The 17040-nt window shown below is 50.0% G+C and overlaps 2 protein-coding genes across 8 annotated transcripts in view; one reads left to right on the top strand and one right to left on the bottom strand.

Moving 5' to 3' along the window:
• The window catches only part of LOC112548745, a 22815-nt gene extending 21055 nt beyond the window's left edge, over positions 1 to 1760 (top strand). Inside the window, exon 8 of the mRNA XM_025195353.1 lies at positions 1650 to 1760. Coding sequence (XP_025051138.1) covers positions 1650 to 1672 — 23 coding nt within the window. The 3' untranslated portion in view covers positions 1673 to 1760. The remainder of the gene's footprint in view (positions 1 to 1649) is intronic.
• LOC102379171 (zinc finger protein 436-like) overlaps positions 1602 to 17040 on the bottom strand; it is a 23816-nt gene continuing 8377 nt past the window's right edge. For 4 of the 7 annotated variants that reach the window (XM_025195346.1, XM_025195349.1, XM_025195350.1 and 1 more), the window contains 6 exons: positions 13709 to 13825; positions 8183 to 8385; positions 7557 to 7761; positions 5898 to 5987; positions 4039 to 4214; positions 1602 to 2491 (listed from right to left, as the gene is read on the bottom strand). In XM_025195346.1, the coding sequence (XP_025051131.1) occupies positions 1982 to 2491; positions 4039 to 4214; positions 5898 to 5987; positions 7557 to 7761; positions 8183 to 8385; positions 13709 to 13825 (1301 nt within the window). In that variant the 3' untranslated portion in view covers positions 1602 to 1981. The remainder of the gene's footprint in view (positions 2492 to 4038; positions 4215 to 5897; positions 5988 to 7556; positions 7762 to 8182; positions 8386 to 13708; positions 13826 to 17040) is intronic. The other 3 variants (XM_006038801.3, XM_025195351.1, XM_025195347.1) reach the window with 2 other exon arrangements.

The following is a 17040-nucleotide window of genomic DNA, read 5'->3' as shown; positions in this document are numbered from 1 at the left end:
TTCCCTAATCCTCATAGGTCACCCACAAGCCCCCTGGTCCCTCCCATCACATCAGTTTGTGTCCTTATGACACAAGAGTTGCTAAAAGCAGCTAAGAGAGCATTTCTTTGTAAAATTAGAAGATTTCAGAGAGGAAAGTCAGTGTTTGTTACTCCTGACCTACATTAACAGCCATGTGATTCAGGCTTTCTAGCTGGGTCTGCTGATTTGCTTTCAGACTCTCTCATAGTCTTGCTGGAAGAATCAGCATCACCTTAAAGACCCAGATGATCTAGCCATCTCTGATTTCCCTGGAGACCCCTCAGTTACAGGTCCCTTCTCCCCAACTGGTTTCTGCTCCTTTTAATTGAGGGGCAGGTGGGATGAGGTCAGCAAAGTGCTATAATTGTTTTATACCTGCCTGGAACTGGGAGGCTGTGGACAGGTACCAGGTGAGAGAAGACAGGGCCATGCCCTGGCTTGGAGGGCAAGCTGTCCTGGAGTCAGTCCAGCTGGCAGGACAAGCTTGATGTGGTTGGAAGAAAGCAAGGAAAGGTTAAAACATGTTGTTAGAAGACACTCAAAGGCCTAGGCATAAACTCCAACCTTGGTAGCAGACTCTGACCTCCTCTTTGACCCAAGCCAGGTGGCAGACTGCCTCCTCTCTGACATGTTCACCCCTGAGCCAAAAGCAGCACCTGCCCTGAGCCCTGCTCTCCTGTGCCACAGGGGTGAAGGTCAAGGAGACCTTTTGTGTGTGCTGGCTGGTCTTAGTCTAACCTGGAAAGAACTTATTTAGCCTGGGCAGATGAAGGATGGAAAGTGCATTAGCTGCGGACAAAAGGCTGCCAAGAATGCTCCTGGGGCTGTTCCCCTCCAGAAGGAACCCTTGCACACACAGGAGCCTCAAAGATCGGGGACTGTCTGCATGGGTGCACCAAGGGCGTGGATCCAGGGAAATCAATGTGAGGAACTGGGTCAGGAAAGGGACAGACACAGCTGGGCCCTAGAGGACAGGGGCAAGCTGGACCCCAAAAGGACATGGCCTCTCAATCTGCTGGCCTGTTGCCCTGGACTCTGCAAAGCCTGACTGCCGACCCCAGGGCTGTGTGCACTGTTCCAGCTGACCAGCACATGCTGGCTGGCACTAGGGATGTGGTCTGTCTCGCTGCACTTCCCTGGGTGGCATTCCTTGCCTTATGGGACAGAGCCAGTGGGAGCTCACTGGTGGTGCCATGGGGACAGCAAGTGATGCTGAAAACCAGGACATGGTCTCAGACCCAGGAGTCAAAGGGCTCATCCTGGCTGATGCATACAACTGGGGCTGGGTTGCAGGGGTATTGAGATGGGGAATCCTTTGTGCATAGAACAAGAGCCCCTCTGCAGTCACACCCAGGTTAGGTCAGGACTATGAAGGGGGATGGTGGCTGTGGTGGTGTTTCCATCATGGGAGCCAAAGGCTAGGTCTCCTTAGAACAGTGAGACAGTTAACTCCTGATGTGCTGCTCCCCACCAAAAAAAGAGTTTCTTGATAGCCTGGCCTGTCCTGACATGTAATAAGCAAAGTAATGAACAACAGAGGCATCCTGAGAGTTCCCTCAGACAAAGCAATTGAGAACTGATTCTTCAATATTTACTTTATTGTCTTATCCAAACTGGTTATCTTACAGGAGCAGGGGCCCTGCTTGGTTGATGTAGAACTACACAAGATAGTCAAGGATATTAAAAAACTGATGACAACGGTGATGTCCCAGATGCCACAGGAAGGAAGAGGAAGGGATCACCCTTGCTACCACAGGTAGTAGCTTAGGATTGGTTGGTTCAAGAAAGGATGTCTTTTTTCAGGGCAATGTCAGTTGTGTTTCCCCCGTTTTTATCCTTTCTGTTACCTGGCTCCATCACTTAGCTCTAACCTGTTGTTTTTTTCTGTCCCAGCTGCCACCAGAAGCTACTCATGTAGGACACGCCACATGAAAGCAGGCAGGAGTTTGCGGTGTTATAGTCAGGGGAAAAGTCCCTCATCCTCCCTGGGCAGTGGGGGTGAGGGTAACTGCCCCCTTTTCAGTGCGATGATCCTACTCCCATGGGTCTTCTGGTGCCTGCTCAGGGAAGATCTCTGCCGGAAACACTTCTGGCATTGGGTACAGCGGTATGGCATCTCCCCTGTGTGCACGCGTCGGTGCTTGGTGAGCGAAGAACTGTGGGTGAAGCTCTTCTCACACTGGGTGCAAGAGAATGGCTTCTCCCCCGTGTGCACACGCCGGTGATTGTTGAGATTAGACCTGTCGGTGAAGCCCTTCCCACAGTGGGCACAGTAGAACGGCTTCTCCCCCGTGTGCAGGCGCAGGTGGTTGGTGAGTGTGGAGCTGTGGCTGAACCTCTTCCCGCACTGTGTGCAGCAGAATGGCTTCTCCCCTGTGTGCACGCGCTGGTGCCTGGTAAGATTAGACTTCTCAATGAAGCCCTTCCCGCAGTGGGTGCAGGAGAACGGCTTCTCCCTCGTGTGGATTCGCTGGGAAAAGAAAACCAGAACATTTCCCAAAGAATAAATGGCTTGTTAATGACTCCGCATCTGGTAAAGCCTGTTGTCTCCAGCTTCTAGCAGCTCCCACTCCTCCCGCATGAAATACACAGCCACATCCTCAAAGGCCACCTGAAGCTGCAGTCACAAGCATTACACCATCAGCATCTCCTGCTTCATCCTCCTCAAACCTGACCCTTACTCCTCAGGTGATGCAGCTGCTCCAGCACAGGGCCTGGGATGAATACACCTCTACAGACAAGGCAGCGTGTTTGTCTGCTTTAGCTCGGGTCATCCAGGGAGTCAGCACAGCTCTTCTCTTTATTCTCGAATTATTCTCTTTATTAGCTGTGCCATCCGAACAACCCCAGCAGAGACTGCAGTCCAGGTGCCCCGAGTCTCCAATGGGGAACCTGTTTTCACAGCAGTAACTCACAGGGAGAACACCCTACCTAGGAATGGGACCCTGGGAAATCACCCTTCTCCACCAGACACTGCCCAGGAAACAGAGTGTTGGTGGCGTCAGGAGTCTTCTCTTTTCCCCATGAGGCTCTCAGGTAGGAAGTTTTGCAGGCCCCAAATCCCAGATTTACCGCCCCCTGCAAGATGCAGTGAACCTCCCTGTTAGCATCCTACATGATCTGCAGCTGCTGCAGCCAACCCTGTTGCGCCCAGCCATGGAGCAAAAATGAATGGCAGGGGAAAGAGGAGAGTCAGGAAGGGGGAAGAGTAGAGTCAGGAAGGGGGAGATGAGGATTCCCAATGGTCTGGGCTGGGATGAAAGAAGCAGGACTCAATGTAAACTCAGCCTCCAACTCCACGCACAGAGACAATGATCTTACAGCTCCCCAGATCAGTGTCCATTTTCCTTGGGCACAAGTCACGCCTGTTTGCTTGGAGAGGGCTCTTCTAGATACAAGCAACTATGGGAATGTGTCCTTGATCCCAGCCAGATACTTGTGCAAGGAGACAGGGATTCATTTCCTGTTCTCGCAGGCTGATTATGACTTTTCCTCCAGGACTCAAGAATATTGCTCATTCTTAGCAAACTCCAGCTCTTCATCCTGCCCTGGCACTGGCTGGGCTAGAGGGACCCTGCTGGACTTGGGTGCAGAGCCCCTCCACACTTCTCAGGGGGAACCTGGTGGGCTTAGCAGAGGAGACCCATACCCCATGCTCCCTGATGATTGCTGGATACAACGGAGTAGCTAGAGGGGCTCTCCCCTGGGACCCAGGTCTTAAAATCCTCTCTTGAAACACCCCTCAGAGGAAGCTGAAGTAGCACTTGTAGAGGCAGGAAGTGCTGGACCCACAGATGCTGACGGCAGCAGTCCTTGTCCCAGCCAATCTGTACTTGGCAATGAGCTCCTGCTTCCCCTCAGGCCCTCCCTGCTGGCACCATTTGGATGCAGCCTCTCTTCCTGGAGCTTCTTTTTGTGGCTATTCAGGTCTCTCCGCTCCTCTGGCTCTTCCCCACTCCCCCAACTCTTGGTAGCCGGTGCCCTGGCACCATGCTGACACCCCACTGCAACTTTTACCTTGTTCACAGCCATGTTCTCCCTCTGCTGTGGACACCTCCCCTGCTTCTCATACACTTGGCCTGGTCCAGGTCCTCTCTCTCCTGATCTTCCTGGGGATGGACTCAGCAGCTTTGGGTTTACAGGTCCTTCTTCAGGAGGCTGCTCCTCAGCTGTGCTCAGGCTCCCTGCACCTGCTGGGAAGGGAAGAGCATCCACAGGTCATAGGCCTCGCTGGAACATCCATCAATATATACATACTGCTCATACAAAAGCTTTGCTAAAGTATTGGCCGCAGTGGGCTTGATCAGCAAAGTTGGCCGATGCCTGAACTCTTCACATAAGCAAAACCTGGCATGTGGGCCAGAGCGGGAGAGGGCTGTACAAGGTGGAGAACAGTGTGGAGTACCACACGGTGGAATACCACAATGATAAGGCTGGAATGGGAACCCCCAGGTCACGACGTGGAGCAAGCCCATGGCACAGGATGGCTCAAGATAGTCAAGTTATTGGTGGAGTGTAACATATATGTCTTTTGATCACTGTATTCAAGGAGAAATAGAAATGAAGGAAACTTTGTATTGTCCTAGGGGAGCCCGCGTGGTGCTGTGCCAATGCCTTGTCATGGGCATATGTGCATTAACATCTTGTCCATCAGACCACTTGCATTAGGGCCACACCTTGTAGACAATAAACCTGGCCAAGCTTTTGCCACCAAACTGAGCCTGTGGTCATTCTTTAAGTCAAGATTGATGTAGGGATCTCCTGTTAGTGATTTTTTGCCAGCTCGACAGTCCCTGAGACTTCAAGCCCTGCCGCATGTTCAAATTCAAGCTAGATAGAAAGCAGTCAAAAAGTTGTTACACAATTTCAAGTGCTAACTTCGCAGCCGGTTGGCACTTTTTATAGCTGGACGGGCATTTTTATGGTGTCATAGTTACTTCCATATGTGGCCAGTCTAAATTTATTATGCAATTAGCCAGTGAATTGTGTGATAATTACTTTGCTCTTGTTGCTGGTTTACATTACACAACTGACTAGTAAATTGTTTAATATATGTAATGTGTGGCAAGGACTTTCAATACATGCAACACATCAATAACACCTGACAAGGACAGTGATGATGACACAGATTAGCCCTGGTGCTCCTGGTAAAGGCAAAAGCCCTTCTATTCCCATGTGCTGGCATATGCCAAGTCGTCCCCCATGCCTCAGTGTATGGGAGAGGAGAGATGTAAGAATCAAATCCCACAAGTCTTATAAAGACAACTGCTACACATTACATATATTACAGAATCAACTGGTGAATCTCCAACAAATATAGATTGGCTACATGTGCAAAGCAAGACCGGCCACAAGAGCAGAGAAACTCTCACACCATTAACTGTTGAATTGCGCTATAAATTTAGACCAGTCACACATGCAAAGTCATTAACATGTGTTAAAAATGACTACCCAGCTATCAAGAGAGCCAACCAGCTGCAAAATTAGTGTTGGAAAATGTGTAACAACTCTATAGCTGATTTCTATCCAACTTTCATTTGAATGTGTAGCAAGGCCCTTCTAATAGATCTCCACAGCAATGAAGCTAGAGATGAGCCACTCTGACTCTGCCCTTGCTGGGAGAGGCAATGATGGACATCACTCCTTGTGGGAGACATGACGGGGAACCTGGTGCTGCATCATGATCCACATTGCAGAGGATGCGGAGGGAACAAACAGGTCACTTCCTCCAGGGGCTGAGGGTGGCTTCTAGGTGGATGGCAAGAGAACAAGCAACATGTTGAATCGATCCCCAACAAAACACTTGAGCAGACAAGACTTTTCTATGACAGGAGGTGCCGCCTGCTGCTAGAAAGGGCAGAATGAGCACATCTTACCTGTCCCAAGTGAAAGCCCTCGTTTGGAGAAACAGCCCAAGGAACCTTCATCTTCTGATGAGTCCCAGGTCTCTTCTGTGTCGGGGGAATCTGCAACAGGACAGAGGTCTGAGGTTAACTGTAAATAAAAACCAGCCCAAAGTCACTAGGAAAACCCATTGACCGCACACCTGCACCAGCCTATTCCTGAGCACAGAGGGCTCATGGAGGGTATGACAAAAGTGACTGGGTCTCCAGCACTGAAAATGATCATAGCAGCATTCAATGTAACCACAAAAACTGCCCGTGTCTGCTCCCATGAGGCCGCGCATAGTCACCAAGCTTGCCAAAAAAACTACTAGCTGGTTAAAACTGAGCAAAGTCACTGCAAGTTTTGTCCAAGTGGAAACATCGCCAAGGACAGCAAGAAGATGTGCCCTTGTCACAAGGAAGGCTACCAGCATCCTGGGCTGCATTAGTAGAGTGATGCTAGCAGACAGAAGGAAATGATCCTTCCCCTCTACTCGCCACTGTGACCAGTTTTGGCTCTCCACTACAGAAAGGATGTGGACAAAGTGGAGAGTCCAGTGGAGGGCAACAAAAATGTTTAGGGGGCTGAGGCACATGACTTCTGATAAGAGGCTGTGAGAACTGGGATGATTTAGTCTAGAGAAGAGAATACTAAGGGGGGATTGACTAGCAGCCTTCAGCTCCCTTGAAGGGTGGTTCCACAAAGGATGGAGCTGGACTGTACTCTGTGGTGGCAGATGACAGAACAAGGAACAATGGTCTCAAGTTGCATCAAGGGGAGTTTAGGTTAGGTATTGAGAAAAACTCTCACTAGGAAGGTAATAAAATACTGGAACAAGCTACCCAGACAGGATGTAGAGTATCTATTCTTGGAGGTTTTTAAGACCACAGTAGACAAAGCCTTGGCTGGGATGATCTAGTTAGGGATGGTCCTGGCTTAAGCAGAGGGGTGGACTACTTGACTTCGTGAGGTCCCTTCCAACCCTAATTTTCTATGATTCTATGTGCAAAAAGAGAGAAGCATGAAAAGGAAAACCTGACAGTCTGGGTACATTTATGCAGAAAGGGGTTTAGATAAATACCCAAAGGTGAAAACTAAGTTATGCAAATAACCTGTAAATGGCCAGGAACAGCATCAATTGTCAAGGGGAAATGACAGATATGCAAGTAACAGAACGCATAGAATGGTTTGGAAACAAAGCAGTGTTGGACTACTAGTATGCTGGGCTACTAGACCATGTCCCTGAATGTCCCAGTGAAATCCTGGCCTGTCTGATCAACAGGACATGGGAGCAAGATTTGCTGGCAAGGTGACTAGGGTATGTCTAGGTACAAGAGTGCATGCTGGCTGCTGAATAAACCTACATGAATCCAGAAAAAACTCCTGCTTCTGGAGCATTTTCTCTCTCAACAACCCACTGGTTCCCTAATCCCAGGTTTCAGGATAAAAACACAACAAAGATAAAGGATCTTTCCACTGGGTATTGCTGTCCTGTCATGCTGGAGCTGCCTGCAGACAGAGATCGAGGCTCTGTCACCACACAGATTCACAGCGAGAGATCCCAGCCCCTTGCACCAGGGGTTGAACAGCCAGGCAGACACCAGTATCCGGGCCCCACCGTACCTCTACCCAGGCCCCTGGCACATTACCTGGCTCCTCATAGGGCAGGGGCTCCTCTTTGAGGACACAAGGCAGCTCCTGGGGCTCTGGGGCTTCACCCCATCCTGCCTCCTCCAGGGGCACATTCCCAGGATGGAGCTGAGGCCGCTCCAGCCAGGAATAGAAAGGTTCCCTTGATGCCCCGGGTCCCTGCATGTCCGCGGCCATGTCCTCGACCTGCCTGCGTACCGTAACCTGGGAACAAGACAACCACATTGCTGGGAGTTGAGGCTGTGAGAGTGTATCCCCAGACACCTGCAGATGAGGAGGTAGTATTGACGACCAGAGTGAAATGCTCTTACCTGGAGCATCCCTTTGCCAGCCCCAGCCAAAACCCCTCAGCCAGGGTCATCACCTTGGCACAGGTTTTTACACTGTGTCCGCACTCCCAGCTTGGTATCTCCTGGCGCAGGATGTCCAGAAACTGCTCTAGTACAAGGAGCTCCAGCATCTGCTCCTTCCTGCAGCGCTGGGGCTCCAGCCAGCACTGGCAGAGCTCCCGCAGGAAGCTGCAAACCTCCCAGGACCCCTTGGCTGCCTGGGAGCAGACACCTCAGGCATTTGTGGCTGACACCAGTGCCCTTTCTGATGACACAGCCAAAGCAGAGACACTCACCTGCCAGTGCTTTATGGGCTCCTCCAGAAGCTCCTGCTTGACCTGTAGTGGTGTTGCCCATCTCAGGGATGCTCTGCCTGTCCTGGCCCGGACAGCACGAGGGGCTTTCCCTGCCCTCTCAGCTCCTGCCCCAACCCTAGACCCAGCTGGGTCCTGCTCCTCCATCATCGCTGGATGCTGCAGCAGCACTGGGAAGAAGAGACCTAAGGCTGATTTTGGGTCCCGCTCAGCAACCAAGTTCTCTGCCTCACCCCAGCCTGGCCCTGTGTTCTCACTCTCCCGCCCCTCACATGCGAGGCCTGTTGGCAGGGTCCTGGCTCCTGGCTGCCTGCGGGAAGGAGACGACAGGGTTTTATCATGTGATGGGGGAGCCAGAACCATGACCCACCACTGCAGATCCACAGCTCCTCAGCCAGCCCCAGCCCCCTCGGCCTCTTCCACACCGAGGGGCCACGTGGGGGTCCTGCCCTAACACAGGGAACAGGGAATGGGCTGGATTTCAGAGCACCTCTCCAGGGCCTCAAAGCCCCTACAGTGTGGTCCAAGCTGCTGGTTCCCTTCACTTCCAACCTGCAAACCCTTGCCTCAATCTGGTACAACCTGCCCCCTCCTTTGTTTCCCCCAACCACTTCAGTGCCCCTCAATCCTAACTTGCAGCCCTGCCCCTCACTCCCAGCCTGCAGCCCTGCTGACACCCCTCACTCCTTAGTGTAGGGCTGACCAGGTTCCATGTGCAAGCTACTCTCTTCCCTTTCCTCCAGTCCCAAACTTCCTCTTCCTTTTCCCCATAGGCAACATGTAGGGAGTGTAGGGTAGCACTTCTCCAGGCCCGGGTGCTGCGCTCCTGTTGCTCCTGGCCCCAGGGCACCGGTGTGGCCCCATGCTCCCACTCGCTGCCACTTCCCCCATCTGCCACTGCTGCCCTTCTGCCGTTTCCCCGTCCCTCTGATCCTGACTCACTGGTCCATGTCCCAAGTGCTCCAGCAATCCCAGTGCTGCAGCTGGGAACTGCGTGGAGCTGGAGTGGCCAGCTGGCCAGCAGGCAGGGTTGGGGGGAGCAGGGAAATGTCTGTGTCAGGTTGGGGGGGAAGGGGCAATGAGCAGGCGTGCAGCGCATATCAACAGCCAGGCAGTTGTGCAGTGCCACGCTGGTGTACCAGGGCTAGTGCCGGTGGAGCCGAAGCGGGGCAGCAGGACTGTGGGGCCTGGGTTGGCAGTTGTCTATGGAGCCAGACTAGCTCCCCCATCATCCTCCTGGCTCAGTGCAACCCGGCTCCATAGACCCCTGCCAGCCTAGGTCCCGCACTCCTGCCATCCCACTCTGGGCCCCGCTGGCGCTGGCCCCAGTGCACCTCCGCAGCCCCGCACTCCCGCCCAGCTGTTGTTATACTCCGTGTGCCACTTGCTGTCCCTTCCCCCTGCCTTCTGCAGCCATTTCCCTGCCCGCCAGCCAGCTGGCAGCTCTAGCACATTGTGGTTCCCGGCTGCAGTGCTGGGACCGCAAGAGCCAGCCTGACCAGCCCTGAGGCCTGGGGCAATCACCCATGGTCCTCCTCTGCCTCTCTCCCCCCACTCCTTCTTATCTCTGTGTCCCTTGGTGGGGAGGCAGGAACAGCTCCAAGGCAGAGGCTTCTGGCTGGGGGTGCGTGGCAGGGTGGGGCCGGACTTGCTGTGTCTGCCTAGTTCTGCTGCTAGCTCCTCCAGGGTCCTACTGCCCCTAGCTCCTGCCATCTTTGACAGGCAGCCAAGGGCAAATAAATATTCATTTTCTAAATTTTTTGAGGAGCCCTGCGGGCCAGATAGAATGGCCTGGTGGGCTGGATCCAGCCCGTGGACTGCATTTTGCCTGCCCCTTATCTAGGGGCAGGGCCCTCACTCCCACTGCCTAGGTGTAGCAGGAACTGAAATCTGTCCCCTGCATTCAGCATAACAATCCTGTTCCCATGGGCTCATTGGTCCTTGCTCAGGGCAGAGCTCGCCCACAAACACTACTGACACTGGGCACAGCAGTATGGCCTCTCCCCTCTGTGCATGCGCTGGTGCTAGGTAAGCAACCACTTGTAGGTGAGGCTCTTGTCACCCAGAGTGCAGAAGAACAGCTTCTCCCACATGTGCAGGCACAGGTGGTTGGTGAACATGAAGATGTGTACAAAACTTTTTCCACGCTGGCTGCAGCTGAATGGATTCTCCCTCGCGTGCTTTTGTTGGTGGTTGATGAATGTGCAAGTGTCACTGAAGCTTTTCCCACACCACAGGCAAGAAAAAAAATGTCTCCCTTGCATGCAGGCGCAGGTTCTTCATCTAGTTTCAGCCTCTAGGAAAGCTCTTCTAATTCTGCAGGCAGAACTGCCTCTTGCCTGTGTGCACATATAGGTGCACACAGGCCTGAGCACAGAGCTCTATGTGAAGTTCTTCTAACCCTGGGTACAAGGAAATTGTTTCTCCCTCACATGCATACATAGATGATCTTAACGCTCATGAGTTTTGGTGCAGTTCTTCTCCCACTGGATGCAAGAGAATGGTTTCTTTCTTGCGTTCACACACAAGTGATTAATGAAGTTGGAGCTCTGCATGAAGTCCTTCCTGCACTGGCTTCAGGAGAATGGCTTCTCTGTGTGCAAGCACAGATGCTGTGTGAGCTTGGAGCTTTGTGTGAAGCTCTTTCCACACCAACCAGAAGAGAATGGCTTCTCCCCTATGTGCACACGCAGGTGCCGTGTGAGTGTCGAGCTATCAGAAAAGCTCTTTCCACACTGTGGGCAGGAGAATGTTTCTCCCCTGTGTGCATGCATAGGTGTTTGGCAAGTGTGGACCCCTCGATGAAACCCATCCTGCAGTTGGCACAAGGTTAGGAAACAACGGTTTCTCCCTTGTGTGTATGCGCAGGTGCTGCCTTAGTGTGGAGATCTGCGCGAAGCTCTTCCCACACTGGGTGCAGGAAAACGGTTTCTTCCCTGTGTGCACACGCAGGTGACTCACAAGTGTTGACCTCTCACTGAAGCTCTTCTCAGACTGGGTGCAAGAGAACAGCTTCTCCCCCATGTGCATGCATAGACGGTTTGTGAGTTTGGAGTTCCTTATGAAACTCTTCCCACACTGGTCACAGGAGAATGGCTTTTCACCCATGTGCACATGCAGGTGATATGTGAGCGCTGACCTGTTGCTGAAGCTTTTGCCACACTGGCTGCAGGAGAACAGCTTCTCCCCTGTGTGCATGCACAGGTGACTGGTGAGGTTAGAGCTCTACACAAAGCTCTTCCCGCAGTAGCTGCAGGAGAAGGGTTTTTCCCCTGTGTGCACACAAGTGACTGGTAGGTATGGAGCTCTACATGAAGCTCTTCCCGCATCAGCTGCAGAAGGGCTTCTCCCCCCCATGTGCACATGGAGGTGTTGTACGAGGGAGTATCTCTTGGTGAAAGTCTTTCCACAGTGAGTGCAAGAAAAAGGTTTCTCCTCGCTGTGGACATGCAGGTGGCTTGTGAGTTTGCAGCTCTTTGTGAAGCTCCTCCCGCAGTCTGCGCAAGAAAATGGTTTCTCACCCATGTGCAACTGCAGGTGTTGAGTAAGTGCAGAGCTGTTGCTCAAACTCTTCTCACACGGTGCAGGAAAATGGTTTCTCCCCCAAGTGCACACGCACGTGTGTGGTGAGTAGGGAGCTGAGTGTGAACCTCTTCCTACACCAGCTGCAGGAGTACAGCTTTTTGCAAGTGACTGGTGAAATGGGAGCTCTGCATGAAGTTCTTCCCACAGTGGCTGCAGGGGAAGGGTTTCTCCCCTAAGTGCTTGTGCAGGTGATAGGTAAGGTTGGAGCTCTGCCTGAAGGTCTTCCTGCACTGGCTGCAGCAAAACGGTTTCTTGTCTATATGAACACGCAGGTGATTGGTCAGATGGGAGATCTATGCAAAAATTTTCCCACAGTGGCTGCAGGAGAAAGGCTTCTCCTGTTTGCACGTGCAGATGCTACATGAGCTTGGAGCTCTTGGCGAAGCTCTTCCAAAATGCAGGAAGGAGAATGGCTTCTCCCATGCATACATGCATGTGTGGCTTTGGAGGTAATCGCACCAGGTGAAGCTCTTCTTGCACAACGGAACAGCTGCTCCTACATGTGCATGACCTCATGAACTCGGAGGTTGCTTACCGAGATAAAGCTCTTCCCACACTCTGGGTAGAGGTGGGGGTGCACCACTGAATGCATTCTCTGGTGCCTAAGGAGAGGGCATGGATGGTGGAAGCTGTCCCCACACAGCACACAGCTAGACATTTTCCCTCCCTGTGGTTCCCCTGTGGGCTCCCGAGTTCCTTTTTGTCCCAAAAGCTCTCACCGGGCTCTTCACATATATGCACCCCTGCCTGCAGGGAACCATGTCCTTGAAGCTCTTCAGGTATTTCTGCCCTTCAAATTCTTCCCTGCTCCTTTCAATCTCCACTGTTCTCTGTCCCTGTTTGATGGGGAGCTGGTTTCCAGCCTGAACAGCTTCAGGTTGGCAGGCCCTTCCTCATGAGACTGCTGCTGCTCAGCTCTGCCCAGTGACTCAGCATTTGCTGGGAGGAGATGAGACCCCAAAAATTAGTCTTGCTCCAACTGGTAAAGGGAAAGATCTGCTATTCCTTCATGCTGGGATGTGCCCCAGACCCTGGTTGGGCCCAGGTACCTCTGTGAAAACAAGGGGTCCAATTCAATGTGGACTCTATGTCTCTGGTCTCACTGCTTGTATCCCTTGTGCCTAGTGATGGAGCAGAACGTGGACAATTCTGGTGGAAACAAGGAAGTGCTTGTATTCCCCAAAGAATGAAAGCTTGCAAATCCCAACTGCATCTAGCAGGCATTTCAGACAGCTGGAGGTATTGACCAAATACTGCTTTATTCCTCTAACTGTTCCAGAGAGGAGAAGCAGAGTTCCAGTTCAAACTAAGCAACGGGACTAGTAGCAGTGGGTACCAGAGCACCAGCCTCTCTGCAGCCCAATCCTTAATAGCACCCACAGGGTTTCTGCCAATTCTGATAGGTGTCATGGAGCAATACAAACGAGATCATGCCCCGTCAGAGAGTATAACAGAGGTATGGCTACTGTGGGCTGGCCTATCAACTCTTGCATTGCTGAGGGAAGATGGAAACTTAAGCTCACGGTACCCCAGATAACAGATTTGTGCCTCAAATCAAGACAGGCTAGGCTTTGTCCCTAGCCTTCTAGTACTTTCCAGTGGGCAGCGCCTCCCATCCATGACAGAAATCCTTGCCAAAATGCCTCCTGAGAGGAGGATGTGAGGATTGAAGGCGGATTTCCTACCTGAAAAGCCCTAAGTAGGGGAAGAATAAGGGATCAGTTGCCTGTCCCTGCATCACTGAACTGCAAGGAGTGCATGCACACACCTGCCTGGACAACACAGATCTGGCTAAGCTGTGCAATTTTAAAACACTGTGGCAGCAGCTCAAGGCAGGTGTTCAAGTTTCCAGCTCCCCCGGTGTATTAGGAGGTTCGCAGATGAGGTGTGGGTGGGAAGAGGACAGGGATTTTCAAGACTCACTTGGGGACAAGTCCTCAGACAGCGAGCTTTCTCTAGCTTCTTCATCATCACGGATCCAGAGCTCCATCTCTCCTTGCTGGATGCGGCAGATTAGGTCTGGTGTGGGACCTCGATATCCTGTGTTGGGGAGTGTATAGAGGCTGGTTATTCCACTATCCAGTAGGGCTGTGCAAAGGTTCGGTCGCTGATTCGATTTGGAGGAGATTTGGCCCGATTCAGCAGTCAAATCTCCATATCCGAATCGAATCAGGAGACCCATTAAATCTCTCTGAATCGAATCAGAAGCCTTTGATTCGATTCAGAGAGATTCAACAATTCAGCTATAGACACAGCTTTATATGCTTGGAAATACTTCCGGTCCACTTCCCGGCACGCCACCAAGCACACGGTGGGGCCTACCTGCGCTCCTGTGGGACGCTTCATCCACCCCACCATCTCAGCGTTCATAAGCTGCACCTGGTACCTCAAGGTATGTAGAAAAAACATATAAAGCTGTGTCTATGGCCAAATCACTGATGCTCCAAATCAGAATCAAATCTTCATATGAGGACAAATTGAATTGGGACAGTGATCTGAATCAGTGAATCGAGTCACTGTCTCCCAAATCAGGCCAAATCCAAATCAAACTCTGCCCACTTCACACACCTCTACTATCCAGTGCCCAATTGGGACTTGGATTAAGGATTCAATAGACTCAAATATTCTAATGGGGACTCAAGGGAGGACACTTAGGAAGGAGAACATTTGAGCTAGTGTGGGAGCTCTGTATCCTGTTCTGGGGAGTGTATAGTGTGTGGTTACTCCACTATCCAGTGCCCATTTGGGATTTGGAGAAAGGATCTAATGGACTTTAACATTTAATGGGGTCTCAAAGGAAAAGGAAAGGAGGACATTTAGAATAAAAGAGAAGCCACTACAGGTAGAAACCTTCAACAGATTATGGCCTTAGTCACCTGAGTAAGTGGAACAATGGTTACATGAAAGACAAACCATTAAACCCTCTGAAGTATATGTAGGGTAATAAACTCACAGTAGCACCAAGGAAGGTAGGCAGAGATACAGTGATCTATGATGTGCAAAAAGGAAGACAGAAAATGCTTTTATAGCTTTTCAAGGTACTGATATGAATAGAGACAGTGAACATGTTCATAGCCATTGATCTAAATGATCTGATTAGGGTAATTCCAGAAAAAAAAAAGGAAACGGGTTTATTTTCAATAAAAGTTTGCAAGTGAAGACTCAGTGACAGACTGAGGACAACGAAAGCTTGGATATTGGAAAAAAAGCAATTCATTTTGGCTCCATATAGAAAAAGATTAATTAATTAACAACCGTAGAGGGAACTATAGCAGCCTTTTCATCCAATGGGTGGAATCTTTACGAGAGGTGACGTATACATGCACATGTACTTAGGATACAGACTACTGGGTTTGTGGATCTGGATAAAAGAAGGAAGACAACACATTTTTCTTAGTAAGAAAGTCAGTATTATGGTACCGGTCCACACAGTTTCCCAGGAGACGGCTGATGATGATCACATTCAAAAGAGATTGTCATTCAATAAAAATAGGTTGCACAATGACTAAAACCAGAGATATAACCAATCTCAAAGGCTGGTACCTTGTCAAAACAACATGTTCCCACACAGTATCATACTTGCCAACTTAGGCCTATTCTCAAAGATAAAATACAGAAAGAAAATATCAGGGAAAGAAAAAAATAGTGGAAGATAGCTTAAACAGAAAGCCTGGGCTTTGTAACAAAATTGACCAACAGTCTTATAATATGGAGAGCTTAATACAGATTTACTTTGAGATTCAGAGATGGTAACTTTACTTACAGCTGCTGAAGATGTATTTGGTAAAACCCAATCACATAAGACACACCATGTGGGAAACTGAGGTTTCATTAGGTTTCAAAGTAAATAGGGAAGTCTTTGATAACAGACAAAAGTGGATTGAGACCAAGTCCTTTATGCAGAAATGACAAGAACTATTACGACAGTAGCAAGAGGATGAGAACACAACTAATATCCTGTCTGCAGACCCATAATGATTCAACAAAAGACTTGGATAATGTTGTATCCAATGCTATTACTGATGAGAAAGGAGGATTAACATGTGATCTGAAACAAATGTTGTGTTTTGAGATTTTACTGAGAGGGAGAATATCCCAAGGAACATTTGCATCCATTGATGCTGTAATTAAGTTGAAATTCCAATATACAGTGCAAAGGAAATCAGGAAAGTCGTACATAAGTTGAAAGCAAGCAAGAAAAGAAGTTAAATAGGAGGTGCATATATTCAACCACTGGAAGTTCCTTCCTGAAGCATTAGGAGATGAAGGGGAATGGTGGTTGTGTACTTAATGAAGGAAACTTACAAGATAGAAGACTTGAAATGAATGGTGGTTAATTATAATATCACTTTTCTCCTTCAAACAGAAAGGGAGCAACTACCAAAGTTCCAATGGCAGGAGAAGAGAAATGACTTAGCCACTTATTCCAAACTGATGATAAGTTATTGCAGCCAGAGTCAACGGGGAACGCACAGATCACGGATACTCAGTTTAGCTTGAGAAAAGTAAAGAATGTCACTAATGAATAAGGAAAGACCAGAACATTAAAAAAATGGCCTTTAGATATAAGGTAAAAAAGCATTTGCGCAGGTCCCTAAGGAAGATCTTTAGCAGAAGTCAAAGAAGAAGCACTAGAAAGGAACACTTGACTACTAAAAGTTATGTAAATCCTTCTCCACATAAATCAGAACAAACACCTGTAATAAAAATGCTTAGGAAGTGAAAAGTGTTTTTCACCAGGGCTCTGCACTCAGCCAGTGTCCCTGTACTCACAGGGATGGATGTCACCAAAGAAGATCTTAAATCATCTGCACCACGGGTCATGTGATTTTTACAAAGAGATTCCCAGTACGAAGAGCAATTCTAGCAGAAGACAACATCACGGAATGGCAAAGCACGTACTGGTCCACGGTGATGAAGATGCTAGAAAGTAATATGGAGGGAAACTTAGAAGGGCTCTTCATTAGAAATACCCATGTTCCATCACATGGACAAGTGTCGCTAGAGAAGCTGAGGAAATGGAAGAGCCATGGGTTGCAACAGCAACTGCTGCTAATGCCTCCATTGATTACCAGCCAATGCAAGTTAAAAAGGAGGAGAAAGGGGATTAAGGGTAGAAACAGATGTCATCAAACCACCTAGCATGGTGAAGGACCCAAGGAATCCACAATCCAAAGCACCCCAGGCTTTCCTTGCTTAAAGAGATGTGTCCCTGGACTCTCCCCAGCCTGCCTCTTCAAGTGGGGAACACTCAG

This window comes from Alligator sinensis, unplaced genomic scaffold, assembly GCF_000455745.1.
Source record: "Alligator sinensis unplaced genomic scaffold, ASM45574v1 scaffold719_1, whole genome shotgun sequence".
Lineage (NCBI taxonomy): Eukaryota > Metazoa > Chordata > Crocodylia > Alligatoridae > Alligator > Alligator sinensis.
The sequence above is the reverse complement of the archived record's forward strand: the minus strand, read 5'-3'. Positions and strand labels throughout refer to the sequence as shown.